Here is a 21,773-nt window from a genome sequence, read left to right as displayed (position 1 = left end):
CCCCTGTCGTTTAAGAATGTGCAGTTGGTCTATTTTTGGAAATGGAATGGGGCAACAGAGCGCTTCTACTTCAAGTGTTTACTGAGCAACTGTAAGACTATTACAGAACCAGGAAGCACTCAATAGCGGTATTAAAATCAGAAACCTACTAAGTAAGAAGTCATGCCACCACTTAATCCCATCCCTAGAAAAACTCCTAAGGAACATACCAGTCAATTTGATCACTTGGTGGAAAATACTGACTACTGTGCTTCACCAGAATAAAGACTCCATTGACTATATGTTCCTATTTCCTATTTCAGGCTTGTTGAAATGTAAAAAACATGCCTAACCAGTTTTAAGGTGCTATTGCTTATGGATGCTCTAACTGTAGAAATATTAAACATGAAAAATTAAGTTCCATTTAGTCAATAAAATGTGACCCTGTGCTAAGAGTACTAATTAAAAATATATTCCTCTTACTGAGTCTGTATTAACCTTTGTTGTTGTTGACACAGGGTCTTGTTATGTGGCCCAAGGGGGTCTGAAATTCTCCTGTCTTGGTCTCCTGAGTGCTACAATTATAGGCCTGTGCACCATGTCTGGCTGCATTAAACCTTTAAAATTCTCCTGTAACAGAACTGCAAATGTTCCAAAGGAACAACCTTATCACTACACTCCTGGGTGTATGTCATGGGTGCACACACAGGCTCCATACTGAATGAAAAATCTGTCCCCCACTGTGTATCTGTGTGCAGTGGGTACGCTTGTGTCAATCTGTCCTCCACTGTGTATCTGTGTGCAGTGGGTACGCTTGTGTCAATCTGTCCTCCACTGTGTATCTGTGTGCAGTGGGTACGCTTGTGTCAATCTGTCCCCCACTGTGTACCTGTGTGCAGTGGGTACGCTTGTGTGAATCTGTCCTCCACTGTGTATCTGTGTGCAGTGGGTACGCTTGTGTGAATCTGTCCTCCACTGTGTATCTGTGTGCAGTGGGTACGCTTGTGTGAATCTGTCCTCCACTGTGTATCTGTGTGCAGTGTGTACGCTTGTGTCAATCTGTCCTCCACTGTGTATCTGTGTGCAGTGGGTACGCTTGTGTCAATCTGTCCTCCACTGTGTATCTGTGTGCAGTGGGTACGCTTGTGTCAATCTGTCCTCCACTGTGTATCTGTGTGCAGTGGGTACGCTTGTGTCAGTCTGTCCTCCACTGTGTATCTGTGTGCAGTGGGTATGCTTGTGTCAGTCTGTCCTCCACTGTGTATCTGTGTGCAGTGGGTACGCTTGTGTCAGTCTGTCCTCCACTGTGTATCTGTGTGCAGTGTGTACGCTTGTGTCAATCTGTCCCCCAATGTGTATCTGTGTGCAGTGTGTATGCTTGTGTCAATCTGTCCTCCACTGTGTATCTGTGTGCAGTGTGTACGCTTGTGTCAATCTGTCCTCCACTGTGTATCTGTGTGCACTGGTTATGCTTGTGTCTGTGTGTAATGCAGGAGTCCAGACATCTTTAATTACAGTCTATTTCTTTGAGACAAGACCTAATATGATTATGCTTAATGATTATTATTTTAACAGGGACATTCTGACAAAGCGTCTTGGTTAACAAAATCGATGTCGACATCCCACTATTAGATCGTTCAGTGTGATCTATCAAAACCAGCAAGAAGCTACTTCTCTCACTTGTCCCTGCTTTGGGTTCTTCCCACTGCATCTGCCACTACCTGAACCATTACCGACCTCTCTCTACTGGTGGCTTCCGTGCCTCATGAGTGCCAGTCTTTGTCTTATTTGCTGTGTCCTCAAAACTTAGAACAATGCTGAACACATACTGGTGCTCAATAAATACTTGTTTTCTGCCAAATAAAGAAAAGCTCAGAATTTAGGGATATTAACCTAATGAAAGACAACCCAGATAAAAGTGACTGAGGAAAAAAGACAGTTCTTTTGGAATATGTATATATTCCAAAATGATCTGTCTATTCCAAAGGGACTGTATAGATAACAGGATGATTGGCAAACAGCAGCCATACAAGAAGTCCTGACTGCCTCTGTACATAAGCATCAGATGTCCGCATCGGGAAACAGGTGTGATTGCCATGTACCTCTCTCTGTCTTCAGGTTGTCGAGGATGGCGGTTTTGTCGCTCAGGTCCGATTTTAAGGCGGTTTCAAGCTGAGCGATCTGCACTTTCATCTGCTGCTCCTTCACCTTCCACTGCTCTTCCTGGGCAGCACCGAAGGCACTGCAAAACACACGTGACACGCAAGGATTGCTGGGAAGTCAGCCTCACCCGAAAATAATAAAGAGAAGCTTTTAGTGGCAGAGACCACTGTCATCATGTCTCAGGAATTAAGTAAACATATGCTGGTCTGCTGCTGTTGAAACCGAGGCGCCTTGCTCAGGCTGCGGTTAGGGAACATGAAAGAGTTTGTGGGATGAGCAAAGGAACTGGCCTTAATTTAGAGCTCCAAAGTCAGAAGAGTTGGCAACATGCAGCTTTTGTGGACTAGGAAAGGAATTCAGATACTGTACATACTCCAGAGGAGTCCACGGTTCCAAACCTCAGCAACTGAGAGGCGAGGCTGTCCTCCCCACTAACAAGCCCACGCACTCAATACTGCCCAAAAGTGTTTTCCACCTGATCTCGAACTCTGAGGAAACTGTGAGTCTGTAAGAACACAGACATAAACGATGGTATACTGAACTACAAGGTGCTCATTCTGATACTAAGAAGGGCTGCAAAGGCAATTTTACCCCTAAAACCAAAAACAATAGGCTAAGAACAAATGATTTTACTTTAACACAGATTATTATAAAATGAGTGCCTCTAATCTAATAAGATTATGAAGACAGAATTATAATTGATTCCTTAATAAAAGTGTAGCACATTTTTTAGTTTTTTTGGAGTCAGGGTCTCTGGCACAGGCTAGCCTTGAACTCCCTATGTAGCTTGACACTTGTGGCCTTTTGGCTTCTGCCTCTCCAGGGCTGAGACTACAGGAGCGCATGCGCCCCCACACCTGGTGCATGTGGTGCTGGGGACAGAAACTGGGGCTTTGTGCAAACCCTTTACCCACTGAGCTACAGCTGCAGCCCAAAGCAGTTTCAGTTAGGGTTTAAATCTGCGGGGATCAAGGCACAGCATGCGAGAAGAAAGCACAGGATCAGAATAACTAGACGCTACACAGAGGGAGAAATCAACCGTGTCCTTATGGAGTGGGTCCTGAACACGGTCAACAGTGGTGCTACGGCAGCTAGCTTCACCGACCCTCAGGGACATTTCAAAGGGAAGGGCCTGGCAATTCATGTTGCTGCAGCTTCCCAGGTGATAGCCAGACTGCGGGAAAACTTATCTTGATCTGCATTTCAGCAGAAGACCATTATCTGTGAAGCTTGACTTGAGTGAGTAATCACCCACAGCTTTGACCCTTCTACTCATTTTAAATTCAGTAAATGAAATGAAAATCCATAAAATCTGGTTTTATACTGACGAAGTAAATGGAAAAGAAAGGTACTATTGGAAATTGACCTTAATGCTGCTCTCAACTAGCTCTGAGGTTTTAGCCCAAGAGATACTTTCTGTAGAGGGCATAGCTTTAAAAAAAGGGGGGGGGGGAACGACTCATTTCACACCTTGAATATTTTTATTGCATTTAAAATAATATAACCTTGAAAATAAATGGAATTCTAGAAGTCACTCTAAAGATGACATCTGTTTTCCTCTATCAGTATTCTCATTTCACATATGGATCCTTAAAAAACAAAAACCATGGAACTGATATGCCAATATCTTAAGCTAATGTTTGTCAAAGGTAAAATTACTCAGACTTTAAATGAAATCTAAATAAAACACGTATACTTTAAATACTAAAGAATATTCCTTTACAAATTCACTTAAAAATGAATGTATATAATTTTTGTGTCTAGCCAAATTAATACATATACATGAATGTGAGTACATGTATGTATATGAGCCTTCTATCATTAAAAACATGGACCACCCGGAAAAAGACAGGCACAGCTATACATGCCCCGAGATGCCAGCAATTAGAAATAGTAGTGTTCCAACAGTGGGCGCCCAGCAGAAGATCACCAGCAGCTAATCTGGCAGGAACATCAGAAGCTGTGTGTGTTTAAATTAAGAACAATTTAGCAGCCTGGTTTCTCCAAACCCACAAAATACTAGCGTAAATCAGCGTAAGTCAATCTGAATTTAGCCCATGCTATCTCCCCTCTAAATTTAGGACTGCATTCCAACGGAGTTTCATGAGGAATTCCTTTTGAATTTACTATATTCCTCTATGCTTGCAGCCATCTGTGTAGCTATAAATGGCGAACCACATCTGGCTCCATTTTCTCTGTGAGGGCCATATACATGATTAAATCTGCATACGAGCGGAGTGCGGAAGAACTTTTTATTTGTGAAAATGTTTTTGTCCACACCAACAGTGGCAGTGAGGGAGGCTGCCTGTCTCTGTACCCACTGCACTGGTATGTTCGGTGACAGCCTGCAGGAGGGCTGTTGGTGCCTGTAGTCACTAGCATGCCCACTGGCTGCCTTGGGTCTCAAGGATACTGTTAATGCACACCCTTGATTAAAACATGATAGGATCAAAACAAAAGCTGAAAATTCCTCTCTACTCTCAGGTCTTTTTTCTCACAGAAAAACTTCACCGCTCCACCATTCCAGGACTTCACGTGAGAAATGAGGAAGAATAACCTCCTCTCTCATGAAAAAAACCCACAGGTACTTCAGCAAAAGGACTGCAGACCATCAGAACTCATGGTGAAGAAATGAGCAGGGTCTGTGGGTGGCCCGCCATGCTCTTTCAAATTCTGAGCAGTGTCACAGCATAAAAACGTGATCTGTTTGGTTCTTGAAAGGTCACTACAACAGTCAAACTCTAAATGGCCTCTTTCTTCTTTTTAAAACAAACAGTCAATAGATCAACATCTTTCAAAAAATTAAAATGTAAAGTCACTTTTAACGGGAATCCTGGACCCAACCATAAGATGAAAACTGGGCAGTGGATGGAGGTAGTAATAATGGTTTGTGCACAGGAGTGTGTGTGCGCTCGTGCGTGCGCGTGTGTGCGTGCGCTCGTGCGTGCGCTCGTGCGTGCGCGCATATGTGCTCAGTAGGAGAGGCTCAGGGAGTGTGGTGGAACCCAGATCCCAATAACTTCCCCAGGTTATATGTACACATTGTTCTTAAGGCCTACTGCATTCACAAGTTCCCTGGCACCCAAACTATACTAATTTCGGGAATGGAACACAGCCTTACCATATTATTGCATGAAGTTTCCCTTTTACTGAACAGGAAGATTTAATTGCAAAAAATTATTCTGAATCTTAAAACTGAACATTTCTCAAAGTTCTTATTTCCTGGCATGGTATCAAAAATGTTTAGCATATTAAAGAAGTCTCATACCAAGTACTAACATGAGGGTTTTATCTTACCACATGATTCTCTAATATGTCACATGTCAAGTAATAAACACATTCAAAATTTCATTTAAAAAAGGAAGATGAGATGCAATCTGCAAATCATCTTTTTCTCCTGAAAAACAGCCAACTCTGAATAACAAACACATGCTCTGCTTTTTAAAGCATGCGATCATTATGACTAAGCAAACAAGTAGCATTCCCAGTTTCTGATTAACATTAATTTCAGCAATGATGAATAAGAGTGTAATGAAAGAGTGTAAGAATCTACGGTCAATGGTGATATTTGCAGTTGCTCTATGCTTCTGAAAGCATACTGAAGAATTCCATCAGAAAAGTTTGATGTTCTACTTATGATTACATGTACACTTGGACTCTAGGCTTATGTGCCATTGATTTTCTGACATTGTTTTGATGCTCATTACAGCTATTTACTTCTATACATCTCATCTACTATCTACGTGTGAGCTGCACAATGAAGCCTGTTTTCAGTGTGATGAGGAAAAAAGGTAGTGCAAGCCCAAAACATTTAAAAAAAAAAAAGCAAAACCTTTAAAGATTTACATTCTTAGATCATCTTCTAATATAGAAAGATAAAGTTTTATGGTGATTAAGTAAATATGAGAAAAATATGCCTTGTCAAAATTCCATTTCTGTATTATTCCCAGATAAGTCTGATGTTTTTTATTCCAGGAAAAGTGTGTCCAGTAAATTCTCAAGTTGGAGAGAAGTAGAAATTTAGAAGTAACGGCCAAATGGCACTTTTTGTATTTAGAGCACGTTAAATTATTTAGAGTTACAAGATGTTCAAGATAAGTATAAATCAATCAAAATCTCTGCATGTGTGTATGACAGGTCCAATATTTCATGGATGCTTCCTTTTCACAAACATAATTTTCAAATGCAATTAAAATGAGGGACAGTGGTGTACTGGGAAAAAGAAATCAGGTTTTAGAGTAGAAAGAACTGGGTTCAGTTCCACACTGCTCCCCAGCAGCACTGTGTGTCTCTGCACAAGTCTGTTCATCTGGCTTCTCAGTCACCTCCTTTATAAAACACAGGGATACCATCACTTTTCACAATAGGGCAGTGTGCAATCTGTACAACACCTGAAATTTCAAACATATGATCATAAAGTATATAGATACATCAGTGTAAATATACACACAATGTTTTAGAGATGGAGATATAAACCAGGAGGCATAATAGATTTTTTTTTTTAGGTCAAGTTAACTAGAAAGGGACTGGTACAGAGTGGACTAGAAGGAAGTTTTATGCAATTCTACATAAAGATGTTTAGCTGGGTTACTCCTGCTAGAGGGCCCTGAATATTTAACTGGTGGCCTACTGTTGCTGACCTTTAACAGATAGAAAAAAAAAAAAGGTACAAAGCATTAGAGTAATGCCTAACACAGACTTAGGTCGTGTTTCCAAGACACCAAAATAAAATTCCCCCCACACTCTGTCAGAACTAAAAATTCAAAATTTAAAATGTATATTAATTTGCAAAATATTCAATTAAAAAGTTAAAGACATACTTTTGGCACAGACACTATTTTCTAAGGTTTCAGTATATTATCAATATGAAGCAATGGTTGGGTATCAGATAAACATAGTTACCATGCTAAATCTGCTCCCATGTCATCCCACATCTGTCATCACACATACCGAAAAGACGTTAGCAATTACACAGATATACATCGATAGACACATCAGAATCATTTAACAAGATTTAGCCATGGAGTAGAATTTTGTTATAAATATTACCAGAAGGGGTTATTTTCTAAAATACTGTAATTATGAAACATATTAAGAACTGAAAGTGAAGTAGTTCTTCAGAGTTCATCTTGAGCTGAGGCTGAGGGGCCTGAGTTTCTCTTCATATACCGCTAGAGAACCTCTTTCCCCACCACATTCACTGCTAAGAGCTGGAAAGCCCAGCGGAGAGTCGGGCACATCCCAAGAACTTCTCAGGCCTCCTGACCACACACTCTTCAAGAGCATATGCTACCTGTCGAAGGTACTTCAGCCCTATTGGACCTCCCTTGTCTGTAACCTGAGCTGTAGACTCCTCCAACCCCTCCAACCCAGCGTGCCGACATGACAGGAGGGATGCAGAGCATCCTACACGGCATCTACCAGCCTGGAGCTTGTGTAAAACAAGTGCCAGTGCCAGTTACTGGAAACAAAACAACCCGACTCTCCACGTGATGACAGAATCCAGCTCAGTTAAAAACCTGTTACCAATGCTTTGAAAAAACTTATTTTTCTTTTGCAAAGTAAGTATATGTCTTGCCATGACCTGTTGCTAGTTTTTAAATCGATATTAGATATTGTGATAATAAACACTTTGAATAAAAAGAGCCCAAACAAGAATGAAATACATAGAATTGTGATTTACCTGTTATAAAGTTTATCATAGTTTTCCTTTAAAAGTTCTCGCTCCTTTTCTAAATCATTAATTCTATCCTGCAGCTAAAATGAAAATAAAATTACAAAGAGTTTCCATGGTTCAGGGTTAGCACTCTAGACTCTGAAAATAAAGTTATACAATAAGTGATTATCATATCAATCCACACAGTAAGAAAACCAGGAGGGGACAGCCATTTGTCCAGTCTGGATTCCGACACTGCAGCTGACGACTAGACCACATACAGTGCCTGCATTCAATTCAGTGTTGATTTCTTCCATGTTGTTAAATAAATATGAATATTCCTCTTTCAATTTAGTAGAAATGGGTATACTACTTTATGAACACAGGAGTCAGAACTCAATAAAGAATGTGTTAAAGAGCTTTTTCTTAAGTCCCTGGAACATAATAGTTTTCACTTTCTACCATGATGAATTCCATCATTATATTCATTTTGTATTAATATCCAATTGGCCCATAAAAGATGAGTACTAACTGTTCTTTGAGTTCACAGTTCAAACATGTTTGTTTATCACTATTTAATTTAAAGACACAATTTCTCTTGTTACCTGGAATTTATACATGGTAGCACACCATAAGAATAAATTGTATTCCTTATTTGATCCTAATAAATATTTTCAGAAATAAACATGATTATTAGATAACATAGTTATTAGATCATTATGATTAAAATGTGGATTGCTACCCTGTAGCATTTAAAGTTTTATTAATAAATATGCTCTGTAGTCACTTTTTTTTTTGCTATCGAGCAGAGAACTTAAAAGTCATCTCTATTTTTGACACTCTCTTTTGATGCCAGTGAGAGAGAGACAGGCGAAGATTCTCCTGGGTGCAGAACAGAATGTAAACACCTCTTCCATTTCTGTTCTCCACAGGAGCAAGTTTCACAGACTACAGAACAAACACGGTGCTGGTTGGGAGATATGAGCGGCAACGGTAATAGAAGGGTAAGTTTCAAAACAACCTCCCAGAAAGAAGATAATTTTACAAAATTGCTGACACAGGAGAGCATACCATCCCTTCAGGAATACATTATTCCTCTAATTTCATTCTGTGTCTCAGTGATTAAGAAGTCACATTCAGGAAAGCTCCGTTCCCGAGGTCATGTGATATCACCTTCCTTTCCTTTTCCCGAGGCTCTTTAGCCCTAGATAAACAGTGGCTCTGAGCACATTTGCGGGTATTCTAAGGACAGTTCGCCACTCATAGTCTATACTACCACTCTGTTCTGCTGCATCCAAAATACCACATACAGAGTTCAGGATTTTGACATAAATCCAATTTTTGAACTGCCTGTCTTTTACTTTTCAAAAGAGTTCTAGAGAAAATTTCCTGCAGCAAATGACATCATGTCCCGGTGCTCACCTCCTCCACTCTTCTTTCCGAAAACCTCACCGAATGCAACTGCTTCTCCAGGCTGCAGCACTTCAAACGCTGCTCCTTAAGCTGCATATTTAGCTCATCTCCATTTGCCATCAAGGCATCATGGCTGATCCTGAGCGTTCTTTGCTTCTACAAAACAAAGAGAGGAAAATGCAAGCATTTAAAATATGATACTCCATATAACTAATTATCAATCCATCCACGGTTTTATCCTGGACATTTACAATGCACAGTTTATTCTTCAAGTCATAGACATCGGGCATATGATACAAGGAAAGAGAGGGTCACTTAGCACTCACAACACAAATTCTCTCCCCTTTATTTGTCCCCAGGCTTTGACTTCTTGACAGTGACCAGTATGTAAATTAGTTTTAGCAATTAATTTCCCCCTTTTTACTGTGGCTATAGTGGTTGGACATGCTGTCTAAAAATGCTTCAGCATGGGTCAAAAACCACGATCACTGACAGGGAAACTGAAAAGATTTGCCACCAGACCATAAATAAACAATTTTGAATGGTTAGATTTTAATTTTAATTAAGTAAGTTTTTAAATTCTGAAAAAATATTTACAAACCTTTAAGTTGTAAAAATTATATGTGAACATGATTTATATTCAATTTTACATACTTAAATGCCATATTCTTTTAAAAGTCAATAAGACAGGTTATTAATGACAAGTTCTTCTGTAGACACCATTTGACCTGTGTAAGTCCTATTAGAAAAGTTCAGATTAGTTTCAATTACCACTGTATCATCACAGCATGCTACCTTTAGCGACTTTCCTGCGAACTCCCCATGTCATTGTGGCTGCTGGCCTCAGCCTCTCAACCTTTCCCCTCCCTCTTTCCCTGAAGATGTCCCTGTACTGTAGCAGGCCCGTGTGATTTGAACAAATACACCAGGGGTCACTGTTACACGGGAATCAAGATAGTTAGAAAGTAAGAGGATGCAAAATCATTTTTCAGTCCCCTAACCCCTCACTTTTGAAAATTGCTCTCTCCCACGCATATTCTCAATCTGGAGAATCTACACACCAATAGAGGTAACACTCCCACGCACAAAACAGATTCCTCTCCTACAAATCTGTGCGTCTATATGGGAGGTGGTTATACTTGGCATCACAGGAGGTTCCTGTAGGTTGGAGGATATCACTCAGGGTTTGTCTGCAAGGTACATAACTACTTACTTCAATAGTGCGGCAGGCATCCATGAACCTGCTGTGCTTTACATCAATGTACAGCTTTCCTTGTCTCTGGACTTCAAAGAAAGCATGACTTCATATAAATTCTGATCATCTGGAATGTTTTGGAGTTCATTAATTCCAGGACTTCTGTTAATTATGCAAAGCCAATAAATAGTAGCTCTGGGAGGGCATGTCCCTGTGTACCCATAGTCACTTGAAAACCATCTTGCCTAAATATGTCAAGGTTTAAGATAAATACACTGACAGCCGATATTATGGGTACTCACATGTTTTCTGATAATGGTGGTGACCAAAGAAACACAAAACCAAACCAAACAAAATTCACATCAAAGAAAGAGTTAACAGAATGTAATTATTGACCCGTTCATAACTCTGGTCTTTACTGCACACATGTGAAAGTGAATGTGCGTGCAAGCACAGAGACTTCTTCAATATTGCAGGCCCATTATATGAGCTCAGAAAACAGGAGATGAAAAAGAATGTTCATGGCATGAGGGGATTTACGGCAGATGCACTTGTTAAGATGACTTAGCTATTTATAAAAAACCTAAGTGGTTATTTAGAAACTGTTATGAACAATATACAAAGAGGAATTATACACATTTAATAAAGCAAATATTAAAATAAAGACTCAGTGTTATGACCATTATTAAAAGTACAACTTGAATACGATTTTCCACTCCTTTTCATCTGTGAATAAAGTAAATAATCACGGTACCTCTTGAAGCTGAATAAATTTCCCTTCTATGACTGAAAGGGCATTGCTCTTCTCCACTAGTTGTCTATGAAGCTTAATCATTTCTACATTGTCCCGAATATTTGACCTTCAAAATTGGGTTTAAGAAAAAGAAAAGAATTAATAGAAATTAAAAGGAAAACAACACACACACACACACACACACACACACACACAACTATGGTTGGTTGACTTGCATATAGCTAAGTTGTCTAAAATTTTCTATCATTGTAAGTTATGGTAGATTATTTAGAACCAGCCAATATTCATTCTGGAAGGTGTATGGACAGACTCTGAATTTGAAGGGAGTTTCCAAACCTGATGGCAATGTGAGCATCATCACACTGACAGGAGAGACTGACAGCTATTTTAGGATGTTCTGAAGAACTGCACAAAACCATCAGTTTTCAGGCAGCAATGTTTACCACAAACCCCACGCTTCCGTGAAGGACTGCCATGCTGCGCTCCCTCCCCAAGAGCAGAAAAGACAGCAGTATCATCCCTCCCTACTACTCCCTCCACACACACAGTACCACAAGATTAGCATTTATTGCAGTTTCCTCTTGGAGTTTCAACTTTTCAAAATATTTCCAAAAAAAGTGACTTAGCATTTTATACTAATAATGCCCAAAGCTGGCATTTAAATACGTTACAGATGTGCCTTTAGCTGTAAGAGATTATCTGATGTCCACAGGGTATATAGAAACCTTAGATGCTGCAATACTAGTTTGTATTTTTCCTACTGAGATTAAAGCAAATGTAGAATTTAACAGGAAGATCTTGTTAAAGGTTAATCATAGATCTAAATGAATACCTGCTCTCAAAAGGCATTTATTTTCCCGACAGAAAAAAAGCTTCCTTCATTTAATGCCACATTTAAACCTTCTTAAAATTGTGAAGCCTTGATTTTAAGACTTCACTTTAAAAAATATAAAGGTAAAAAATTTAAATTCAGAAAATTATTTCAGCATTTAAACTAAGTAATTTTACTTCTAAGGCTTACCTAGTATTCACATATTGGAAACATTGTCACAAGGCCCCGATGGAACCAGCAAATGCACTACAAAGCTCACACATCTGTAAACCAGCTGAGGACTTGAAATACTCAGTTTTCCTCTTTGATATTTGAAAGTTCATTGTATTTTGGCATTGCACAGTTAGTTGTCCTCACACAGAAGATAAACAAGTCCAAGAACCTGGATCTTTCCCAGGGCACAGTCTTAACACAATGTTAAAATAATTATGTGTCTAAAACAAATTCTCTAGCAGTTCTGAGCACAGATTCAACAGTGTGCTTATTGCTATTTTCCTTGTTGTTACATTTTTTCACTAAAATACAATATGAAGAAAAATATATTTTAAATAAAGCATAAAGAAGACATTAAAATTTATTTTCATTCAAATTATGAAAAAAACATTTGAAATCAAAATACAATTTACTTATTTTCCCCAGAATTACTTGGTTTAACCAGTCAACAATGTATAGCATCTACTGATACAGATGGACAGAATTTGACTCAAAAATATAAATTGTTATATTCTCTGTTGTCTTAGTCTTTTTAAAAAATAATCTTTAAAATCTTGTATTATGGGTATTTGGGCTGTATGTATGTCTGTGCACCAGGTGTGAGCCTGGTGCCCCCAAAGGGCAGAAGGCATTAGATACCCTGAGACTGGACTTACAGATGGTAATGAGCTGCAGTGTGGGTCCTGGGACTGGAACCCAGGTCCTCAGGAAGAACAGCCAGTACTCTTAACTGTTGAGCCATCTCTCCATACCCTTTCTCAGCTTTTTGCTTTTTTTATTGGGGGAAGGAAGGAGCTAAGGATCAAATCCAGACAATGACTTTAATATTCTGTTTTAAAACAAAATTTCCAAGAAGAATCAAATATGTTTTAAAATTAACTGTAGCTTAATGCTAATAACAAGCAAAATTAACTGTAGCTTAATGTTAATAACAATCAATTAAGTATCAACCATCAGTTCAGTCATATAGCATTACAAAACCTGATGCTGAATTTTCTTTGTATTGCAAAGGAGAGCAAGTGTTTTAAACACTGGAGTATTTTGGCTGAAAGAGTTCTACTGAGCATTGCCCTGAATGTGTTGGGGAATGGACTCCAGAATATTGGTAAGAAAAGAGGCATTTTATACTAATGACGCCCAATGCTAGATATGAACACAACTGTTGCTATTTGAAAACAGCAACAATAATGTGGCATTTCAAGTACAGTCAGTTTACCACAGAGCACAGCTATTCCAGACAATGCAAAACCTTAATTCCATGGGAGGGCTTTGCAGGTAGCAGGTATTCTGATTACTCTGACGACAATTATCTGAAGATGATAATTTGTCACAAGTGCTGGTCAGAGATATAAAATACACCCACATTAAAATTAACACCATGATACCTGTGGCATTGTGTTCATGATGGACAACTAAATCAGCTCAGACCCGATAAACAACTCACCATTTTCACATAGACGGACGTTGGGGAAAGAATGAGGGTGGAGGTGACAGGGTGGAAAAGAGATGTCCCAAAAGGCTGCTAAGGACATCAGAAGTGAAGGGAGCAACAGGCATCACTCCACAGCCAGTCCTAGACTAGATGCCTGGGGACAAAACCCATGGTTGGCTTCCTTTGAGGAAGAGATGCAGGAGTAAGGCACCACAATGTTTCCAGAGACTTCTACACAACAACACCGCCTCTTTTTACACCCAGAGGTAATGGTGATGTCCTAGCAGAAAAAACTATGCACAGGGCAACATTCAGATGGACTCTGACAGTTGTGCAACTATTTGTATGAGCTGCATTACAAATGGTAAAAGAACCTGCAGACAGATATCAAGAGTTCTAATTAAATGCTTTGCAAAAATATATTTCTCAAAATTTCAACAAGGATTTTGAAAAACTATGAAAAATTAAGTTGGAGAATGCAGTGACTTTATTTTTCTTTTTTGCTTTCTCTTTTTACAGATAAGATTTAGAATTATGATCGGATCTTCTGAAACTATGAGAAAAGTTGTTGGCTCCTCTCTAGATTAAAAACAAGCTGAAATAAATTAGACTTTATGTTGAAAAAAGTAACCCAGCTCAACAACCTGTGTGCCAACTTTCTCTTGTATAATTTGAAACAGCCAAGCAATAAACTCTGAAAAAAGAATTTCGAATGGAAGTCTTGAAAACACTTGACTCCAGCTTTGCTACTGGGCGCCATAATAAATCCAGAAACTTAAAACCTCAGCTACACTGGAGAAAGAGAATTTTCAGTGGGGCTATGTAATGTATAGTCTAATACGAAGGCTTAAGAAGCAGAAATCATCGCTCCAGTTGAAGTTTCATATATTGCATTCCCTAGACACTGGCCTCCCCTCCTTACCTACCAGCATTTCTCTCCCTGCTACAGTAAGGATTATGAACAGCATTCTACAGGATGCGGAGAGACTCCATCACACAGAAGCTATGCTGTGAGGCTCTGGGAGGCAGTGAGGTCGAATGTTTACGAGACAGAATGGAAAGGATCACTGTGAGTAATAGTTTTAGGCTGGCCGAGTCCAAGGGATAAAGCTAAAGCAATCAGAGTTAAAAATGTTTTAATATTCTTTCTAAATGGTACTAGAAACTTGATTATCATATTGTTGAAAGAAATGTAGGTCACTGATGACTGGGAAAAACAAAACAAAACACACACACACACACACACACACTAGCAAGGGTGTTTTGAACAGGACTACAGAAGCTTCTGATAAATCGAGCAGTGACTTTCCCTAAAACTGTCAAGAATAGACATGAAGGGTAATGGTTTTGCTCAAATTTGCTACTTGCAATCATGGGTACAGGCGACTCCCTGATTTAAGACTGCACAAAGGAACACATGACTATGTAAGTTCAATTTGCTAATATAGCATACTTCTCTTGGTGCTGGAACAAGAACAAGTCACAACTCCAGTACTTTCTTAGTGTCACCATCCAGAGGAGTGGAGGGGATAGATCTGACAAAATTTCAGTATGCATGTACTTACACTGAGATGAGGAGAAGTGGCTTGGGAAGAGTAACCTAAATCCTGGCTCACCTTCTAGAGATGGCCATGTTTAGGATCAAGTTTAATGGACTTCAATCGGAGGTTTACTGTAACAGCTATGGGAATCTGGGACTTTTTAGGCAGTATTTCCAAAAGCCCAGTGGAAAATGTACTTTCACCAGCTATTAACCTTGCAAAAGTGAACTGAAGATTTTGTATTTTTTAAATTCAGTTTTATAGGATGACTTCAATCCAGTGCAAGAACAGATTATCTCACAATTATCAGAAAGAATGAATGGAATAATAGTGGTTCTAATGAGAATAAAATGAAAAAAAAGTTAGGAAAATTATTGGGTAGGCAAATCTTTCAGATATAGAAGGTCCTGGAAGTAAATGACTTGTTTACAGAACAGAGAACCACTTACCCATTTCTTTATTCATTTATTAGAGAAATAAAGAATTTGGACAAAGTGTTTAAGTGATTGAGTCAATGCTCAAATCTAGTTTTAAGAGCTAAATTTTTCTCATTCTTTGAAGTTACTTTCTCCTTTTAAAATAGTCCTTCCTAGGTTTTCATTTCCCCTGCACTGTCATATGTGGATTAATTCACCAGTTATATGTGCAACAATTTCCACGAGCATTGGAAAAATGTGTTAAGTTGCTATCCAGAAAAATCTTCGATAGCATTAATAACACAAAACATAGGGACAAAAGAATATGCTATTTGGGTATAATATTTGTCACTGCACACATTCTAAGTTATTCAAAACAATAGGGGAACCTGAAGGTATTTTAAAAATGACAGATCGTCTCCCTGCATAATAATGTTTGCATGGATATCCCAGGCCCCCATCATCTTTCCATCAGAGAACCAGATGTGCCCTCTAAATTAGGGGACCGGGCAATCAGGCAAATCCAAATTGAGGGGTATTCGGAAACAGCTGTCACTGGACTAGAAAAGAGCAGGGACTATTCTAGAATAAAAGAAACTTAAAAGACATGGCAATGAACACACGATCCTCAGTTGCATCCTAGATGAAAACAAAACAAAACAAAATCTACTGCTTACAAAACAAAAGCTATCGAGGACATTAGAATAATTGGGAAAAAACTGGATACGGATTTGAACTGAGTATTGAATGATGCTACTACTGTGTTGTTCATTAAAGGTTCTGAATAACTGTTGTGTAGGGGATGTTCCAACGCTTTCAAGTCTCCTAAGTGCACAGTAAGTGAAGTAACAACAGCACCTCTCAAGTGGGAAAGGGAGGAACTGAGGGAAGGGAGGACAGGGAGGTAGGAGAGGAGGAGCGGAGGGAAGGAGGGGACAGAGGCTGGTAAAGAAGGAAATGGCAAAGGAATTGGGGAGGAAGGAGAGGGAAGGGAGAGAGAGGAGAGAGAAAGAGGAGGGGACGGAAGGAGAAGGGTCTGTGCAGTAGCCAAATGCAGAAACGGCTCCTGTACCATCTCAGACAAGCTAAAGGTAGCAGACACACACACGTTCACTCGACTGCTCTGTCCTCGGGAGGTTGACTACTTTACCAAGTCCAATGCTGGGAATTTAGAGTGCTAGGAAGTAATCCTGTCTCTGCATAAGGGAAGAGGGAGGCCCAAAGGCCAAGCTGTTTCTTATAATGCTCGGCTGCAAAGAGCCTTAGTTTTAAGATTTGACAGTCTGCTGTCTGCCAAAGGGAACAGGGCAAGTTAGAGTCTGAAACATATATAGGTTACATTTCCTCCCTTGGGACATAATGGCACTTACATGATTTTTAATTAAGAAGATAAATAGTACCCTAATATTTATTTTTAAAGAAACTACAAACTAGTTACACATTTGCTAAGGGTATAAATATTTTTGGAGTTGAAAAAGTAAATAAAAGGTAAAACTGCTCTGATTTTAATGTTCACATACATATGTTCACTGGTTACTGCTTTGCATTTAATTTAAGACAGCCTTTTTAATAAGCAGAAAATGTGCATTTTTATATTGTTTAAATTTTAATATGGATTTTTGTTCAAAACAACAGACATTCAGGCTACTTGTAAATGATACAAGATTTTTTGCTAATGAGGCATTATGTAGAACATATGCAAAAATCACAACTCAGTCTTCCAAAATAGACCACAACAACAGGAAAAAACATGCCTTTAATAAAAGAGAGCAGCACTGGGATTTTACTTCAAAGCAATTAAGGGCTTTGGATAACCAAAAGTTTATGTCAAGCTGATGCCAAACCAAACTGGTCTATTAAACACATACTACGGAGAGTTTCTGTACTGCTCTGTGAAAGGCTCTTTGCCATAAATATCGAGTGCCGCCACTCTGCAGATTACAGCTACGTTAGGTTCATGCTTGAGAACAAGGGGTCCAACATCCAGATCAGACTTCTAGAATTTCAAATCTGAAATAATGTACCAGTGGAAGAGAAGTTCAAATATGGTTTCCATTTTGTTACTTCTCTCTACAGTAAATTACACCAAGTTTTACATTTTCCCCCAAGTTTTTCAATAATTTTCCATTAGCCTCAAAAAAATTGCTGTTACACATAAAAATTTGAGCTACAAGTAAACATAATTTTTGAAAAGTTTTGAAGACTTTTATTTCTTTAGTTTCAAAACCCACATTCAAGAAACAATGTGCTATTCAACAGAGGTATCTTTCCTTCTAAACAAATAATGTGGATTTTCAGGGTTATAAAATCATTGAGGTAAGGTACTAACTAGCTTATTTCTTTGGCTTCTGTAGCAATTTTCCTTAGCTCGTCGTACTAATTTTGTTTCTGCTTCTAATAGTTGATGTGATAAGAGAGACACTTCTTCCGTGGGTAATCTAGCCCCATGGAAGGCCATGGCTTAGATTTCAAGGTAAACGCTGTCTTTTGTTGGCAACATTTAGAGCATGAAAGCATGTGGTCCTGTCTGCCACCCTCCTTCTGCTCTGCCATATCCTGGGGCTGGAGGACCTGTGGAGCTCCTCTTCAATCACTGAGAGTCTAGCTCTAAGGTGATCACATCCGTCTGGAACAGGAACAGTTAACAGGCCACCTTACTGTCTGGCACCTTGAGGAATGTAATAGGGAATGCAGTCCCTGATAATCATTACCTGAGCAAAACTGACAGGGACATGTCCCAAGCCTGAACCTGTCCCAAGTAAAAGTGTGTGTGTGTGTGTGTGTGTGTGTGTGTGTGTGTGTGTGTGTGTGTGCTGGGGTTGGCATGTTAGGGGTGTGAATGTGTAGGGCAGAGAGGCCCATGTCTGGCATCTTTCTCAAGTGCATTCCCCCTTAATTCTTGAGACAGGGTTTCTCAATGCACCTCGGGTGGTGGCTAGCCACTGAGTCCCAGGGATTCTCTTATCTCCGCCTTCTCAGCTCTAGGATCACAGGCACATGCTGCCCAGTCTGTCTTTTTACATGGGCGCTTGGGACCCAAAAGCTGACCCTTATGCTTCCATGGCGAGTGCTTTGCTGACTGAGCCACGTTCCCAGCCCACAGTGCATTTTTCTATTCTGATACTATCTTAAGTGTAGATGTGGGTAATAATACTAAGAAAGCACACTCAGATATGAGGCCTGGGCCTCTGGCCCTGTTCTTTACTAGGAACTATCCCTGTTTCTTAAGGAGGCCGAGTCTAAAGCAGCTCTTTCTGGGAACATGGTTAATGCCTTGTTATTCAAATTGATGTAAAGCCACAATTATAATTATGCCCCTAACTTACAGATAATTCTCAAAAATATACATCTTTCGCAGTCCATGCTAAAAGAATACTACATAATTTCACTCAACATTATGGTCCTCTTATATGATAATTTTACATATAATAGTTTTAATATAATTAGAAATTATACTAATCTTTTAAATCTAAGGCTTTCATATATTTTTAGTATATTTAAAGAAACAAACAAACCAAGTTTGGGCTAGAAAAATGGATCAGTGATTGAGGGCACTGGCTGCTCCTCCCGAGGACTCAGTTTGACTCATAGCACTATTAGAGAAGCTCACAACCACCTGCATCTCCGGTTCCTGGTGATCTAATACTGTCTTCTGGCCTCTGTGGGCACCATGCACACATATGCACAGGCATATATGCAAGCAAAACACCATACATATAAAATAAAATTAAAATCTTCCTTAAAAAACACAACCCAAGCTGGGCGGTGTGGTGCATGCCTTTAATCCCAGCACTCAGGAAGCAGAGCCAGTTGGATCTCTGTGAGTTCGAGGCCAGCCTGGTCTATAAAACAAGATCCAGGACAGGCACCAAAACAACGCAGAGAAACCCTGTCTCAAACAACAACAACAACAACAACAACAACAACAACAACAACAACAAGACCCACAACCCAAGTCTACTATTTTATTTATTTCCTTAGAACCTTCATATATCACCATGCAGGGTTAGCTTGTTAAGAGAGGATTAGGGCTGGTGGGAGGGCTCGGTGGGGACAGGCATGTACTGCCAAGCTGCCTGATGTCCTGACTGAATTCCTAGTGATTCCTGTAAGTTGTTCTTGGATTTCCAAATGGATGCCTGTATACATACATGAGTGTTCACACACAAAATAAATAAGTGGAATAAGAAACCTTCTGTCTTATTTTTTAAAAAGAGATACTTCAACACTCTATCTGAAATGAAAAGTTAGACAATCTTACTGGGTTTTAAAAAATAGGAACTTGACCAGAGTATCACACAGTTCAGAACAGGAAAACAGAAGTCAAGTCACTAAGTCTGATTTGAACAACACTATGTGAAACAAGGTATGTGAAACAAGCAAGAGAGATACCACTACCAAATGCAATATGGATGTTTTATTTGGGGCCACTAAAATGAGCAGCAGAAAGGTATCTTTAGACAAGTCTGAATGTAAACTGGCTGCCAGATGCTACCAAAGAGTGACTACTAATTTTGTCGGGCATAGAGTTACACCCTCACTACTTAGGCGTGACGCGAAGCTAGGGCTAGCTAACTGAAGGAGACAAACGTGTAAGTTTGGGTAAGGGAAGATTGGTAAGATACTAAAACTGTTGAAGTGGAGTTACATAAACATAGGCTATTATCTTTAGTTTTGTCAAAAGAAAAGAAGAGAAAAGGTTGTGAAGAGAAACTGTGGTGAACAGAAGTCTTGTTCAAAGCACAATGTCAACACACAAAATGAACCTATGGGATCAGAACCAAAAATGGACAAATGATGATGTGAACAAAAATACTCTTCTATAAAACATCAAAAACACAATGGTGGCAAGGAGACTATTGCCACTGTGGACCACACACCACACCGTCATCAGACTTGCTTGTAAACTGAGTACAAGGAGACGCAACATCTTTTGTGGCTCCACACTGCTAAGCATCGTGGAACTAGAGGCTGAACAAACCCTGAAGGCTTGACTTACACACACCAGCTGACAACAAACCCTGAAGGCTTGACTTACACACACCGGCTGACAGCGCAGCTCTTGCTCCCCAGGCTTTTCTGAGCATCTTTGATCGAATGATCTAAACTTCTCAAGTCTCGACAAGTGGGGTAGACAAACAAGGACAGGATGGGAGTGGCAGCCAGCCAGAGGCCGGCAGGGAAAACTGCCCCTTCTGCACAGGAGTATTTGAGACAGTTAGTAGGCCTACAGCATTTCTATCCAAAGACTGAGTAGAAATAGGGTTTTAAAACAGATTAGATGGATTTATCATTATAAATTATTTAAAATTAATTTTGAGCATATCAAGGTGACATTCCAGTTTTAACATACCTTTGATCTGTAGCTTGCTGTTCTCGAAGCTGGAGAAGAGACAACTCAATTTCATTTTCTTTTCTCCTCAACTGAGTTTTCAGAATCTCTGCCAAGTGCTCTAATTCTTCTATCTGGCCTCTCTGTGACTGAATAACATTTTCTCTGCAATAAAGACTCTTGATAAGAATCGCAGTTTGAGGAGAAATTGTAGCATTTAAAGTCAGTGCAAAGATAGCCCTTTATTATAATACAGGGCAAGCCAAAGTTCATAAAGTGGCTTCACCACCTCTGCATACAGTGAAACAGCAGCAGATTCAATGTGATGACTTGAACTTATATCTGGGACAATTCAAGAGATGGTCTTTTAGAAGGTACTGTTGTAGGCAATAGACTGGACTGTGGTTGAATTCAGTTAAGTATGTACTGATCTCCTACTGGATACTCTACAAAGTAATTTATATGTCTTGCTTTTTTAAATGTGCACAGCTGCCATATCACCCAATTACTACTTCAGAGAGTGAGCATGAAATGTGCCACACATAGCTGGGGTCCCTAGCATGCATTTATTTCTTCTTTGTCTGGCAGCATTCCAGTGCAGTGAGTCCTGGGAAACTGCTACAAACCTTGGCTTTTTACTTGATTATCTAAGAATGAGAAAATATTTAGTCTTTTATTTCCTCACAAGTTAATTGCTAGTGTGATTCATATTTAAACACTCAACAGAAAACATTTCAAATCTGTATCATCTTATTTTTCAGCAATGTTCGAAGGCTGATGCTCTTAGTGTAATGCTTTCTTTGTTTATTCAATGTCTGATGATCCAGGTAAAGGCCTAAAGTCATTT

At 39.4% G+C, this 21,773-nt stretch overlaps 1 protein-coding gene across 8 annotated transcripts in view; it reads right to left on the bottom strand.

Moving 5' to 3' along the window:
* The window catches only part of Rpgrip1l (RPGRIP1 like), a 96,330-nt gene that overhangs the window by 62,285 nt on the left and 12,272 nt on the right, over positions 1-21,773 (bottom strand). For 7 of the 8 annotated variants that reach the window (XM_006984040.4, XM_076571709.1, XM_042277316.2 and 4 more), the window contains exons 6-10: positions 20,948-21,091; positions 11,161-11,266; positions 9,221-9,367; positions 7,826-7,899; positions 2,082-2,221 (exon numbers count right to left, since the gene is read on the bottom strand). In XM_006984040.4, the coding sequence (XP_006984102.2) occupies positions 2,082-2,221; positions 7,826-7,899; positions 9,221-9,367; positions 11,161-11,266; positions 20,948-21,091 (611 nt within the window). Of the gene's footprint in view, positions 1-2,081; positions 2,222-7,825; positions 7,900-9,220; positions 9,368-11,160; positions 11,267-12,861; positions 13,001-20,947; positions 21,092-21,773 lie in introns of those variants that run through there. The other variant, XM_076571712.1, reaches the window with a different exon arrangement.

The sequence above is a fragment of the Peromyscus maniculatus genome, chromosome 5 (genome assembly GCF_049852395.1).
Source record: "Peromyscus maniculatus bairdii isolate BWxNUB_F1_BW_parent chromosome 5, HU_Pman_BW_mat_3.1, whole genome shotgun sequence".
Taxonomy (NCBI): domain Eukaryota; kingdom Metazoa; phylum Chordata; class Mammalia; order Rodentia; family Cricetidae; genus Peromyscus; species Peromyscus maniculatus.
The sequence above is the reverse complement of the archived record's forward strand: the minus strand, read 5'-3'. Positions and strand labels throughout refer to the sequence as shown.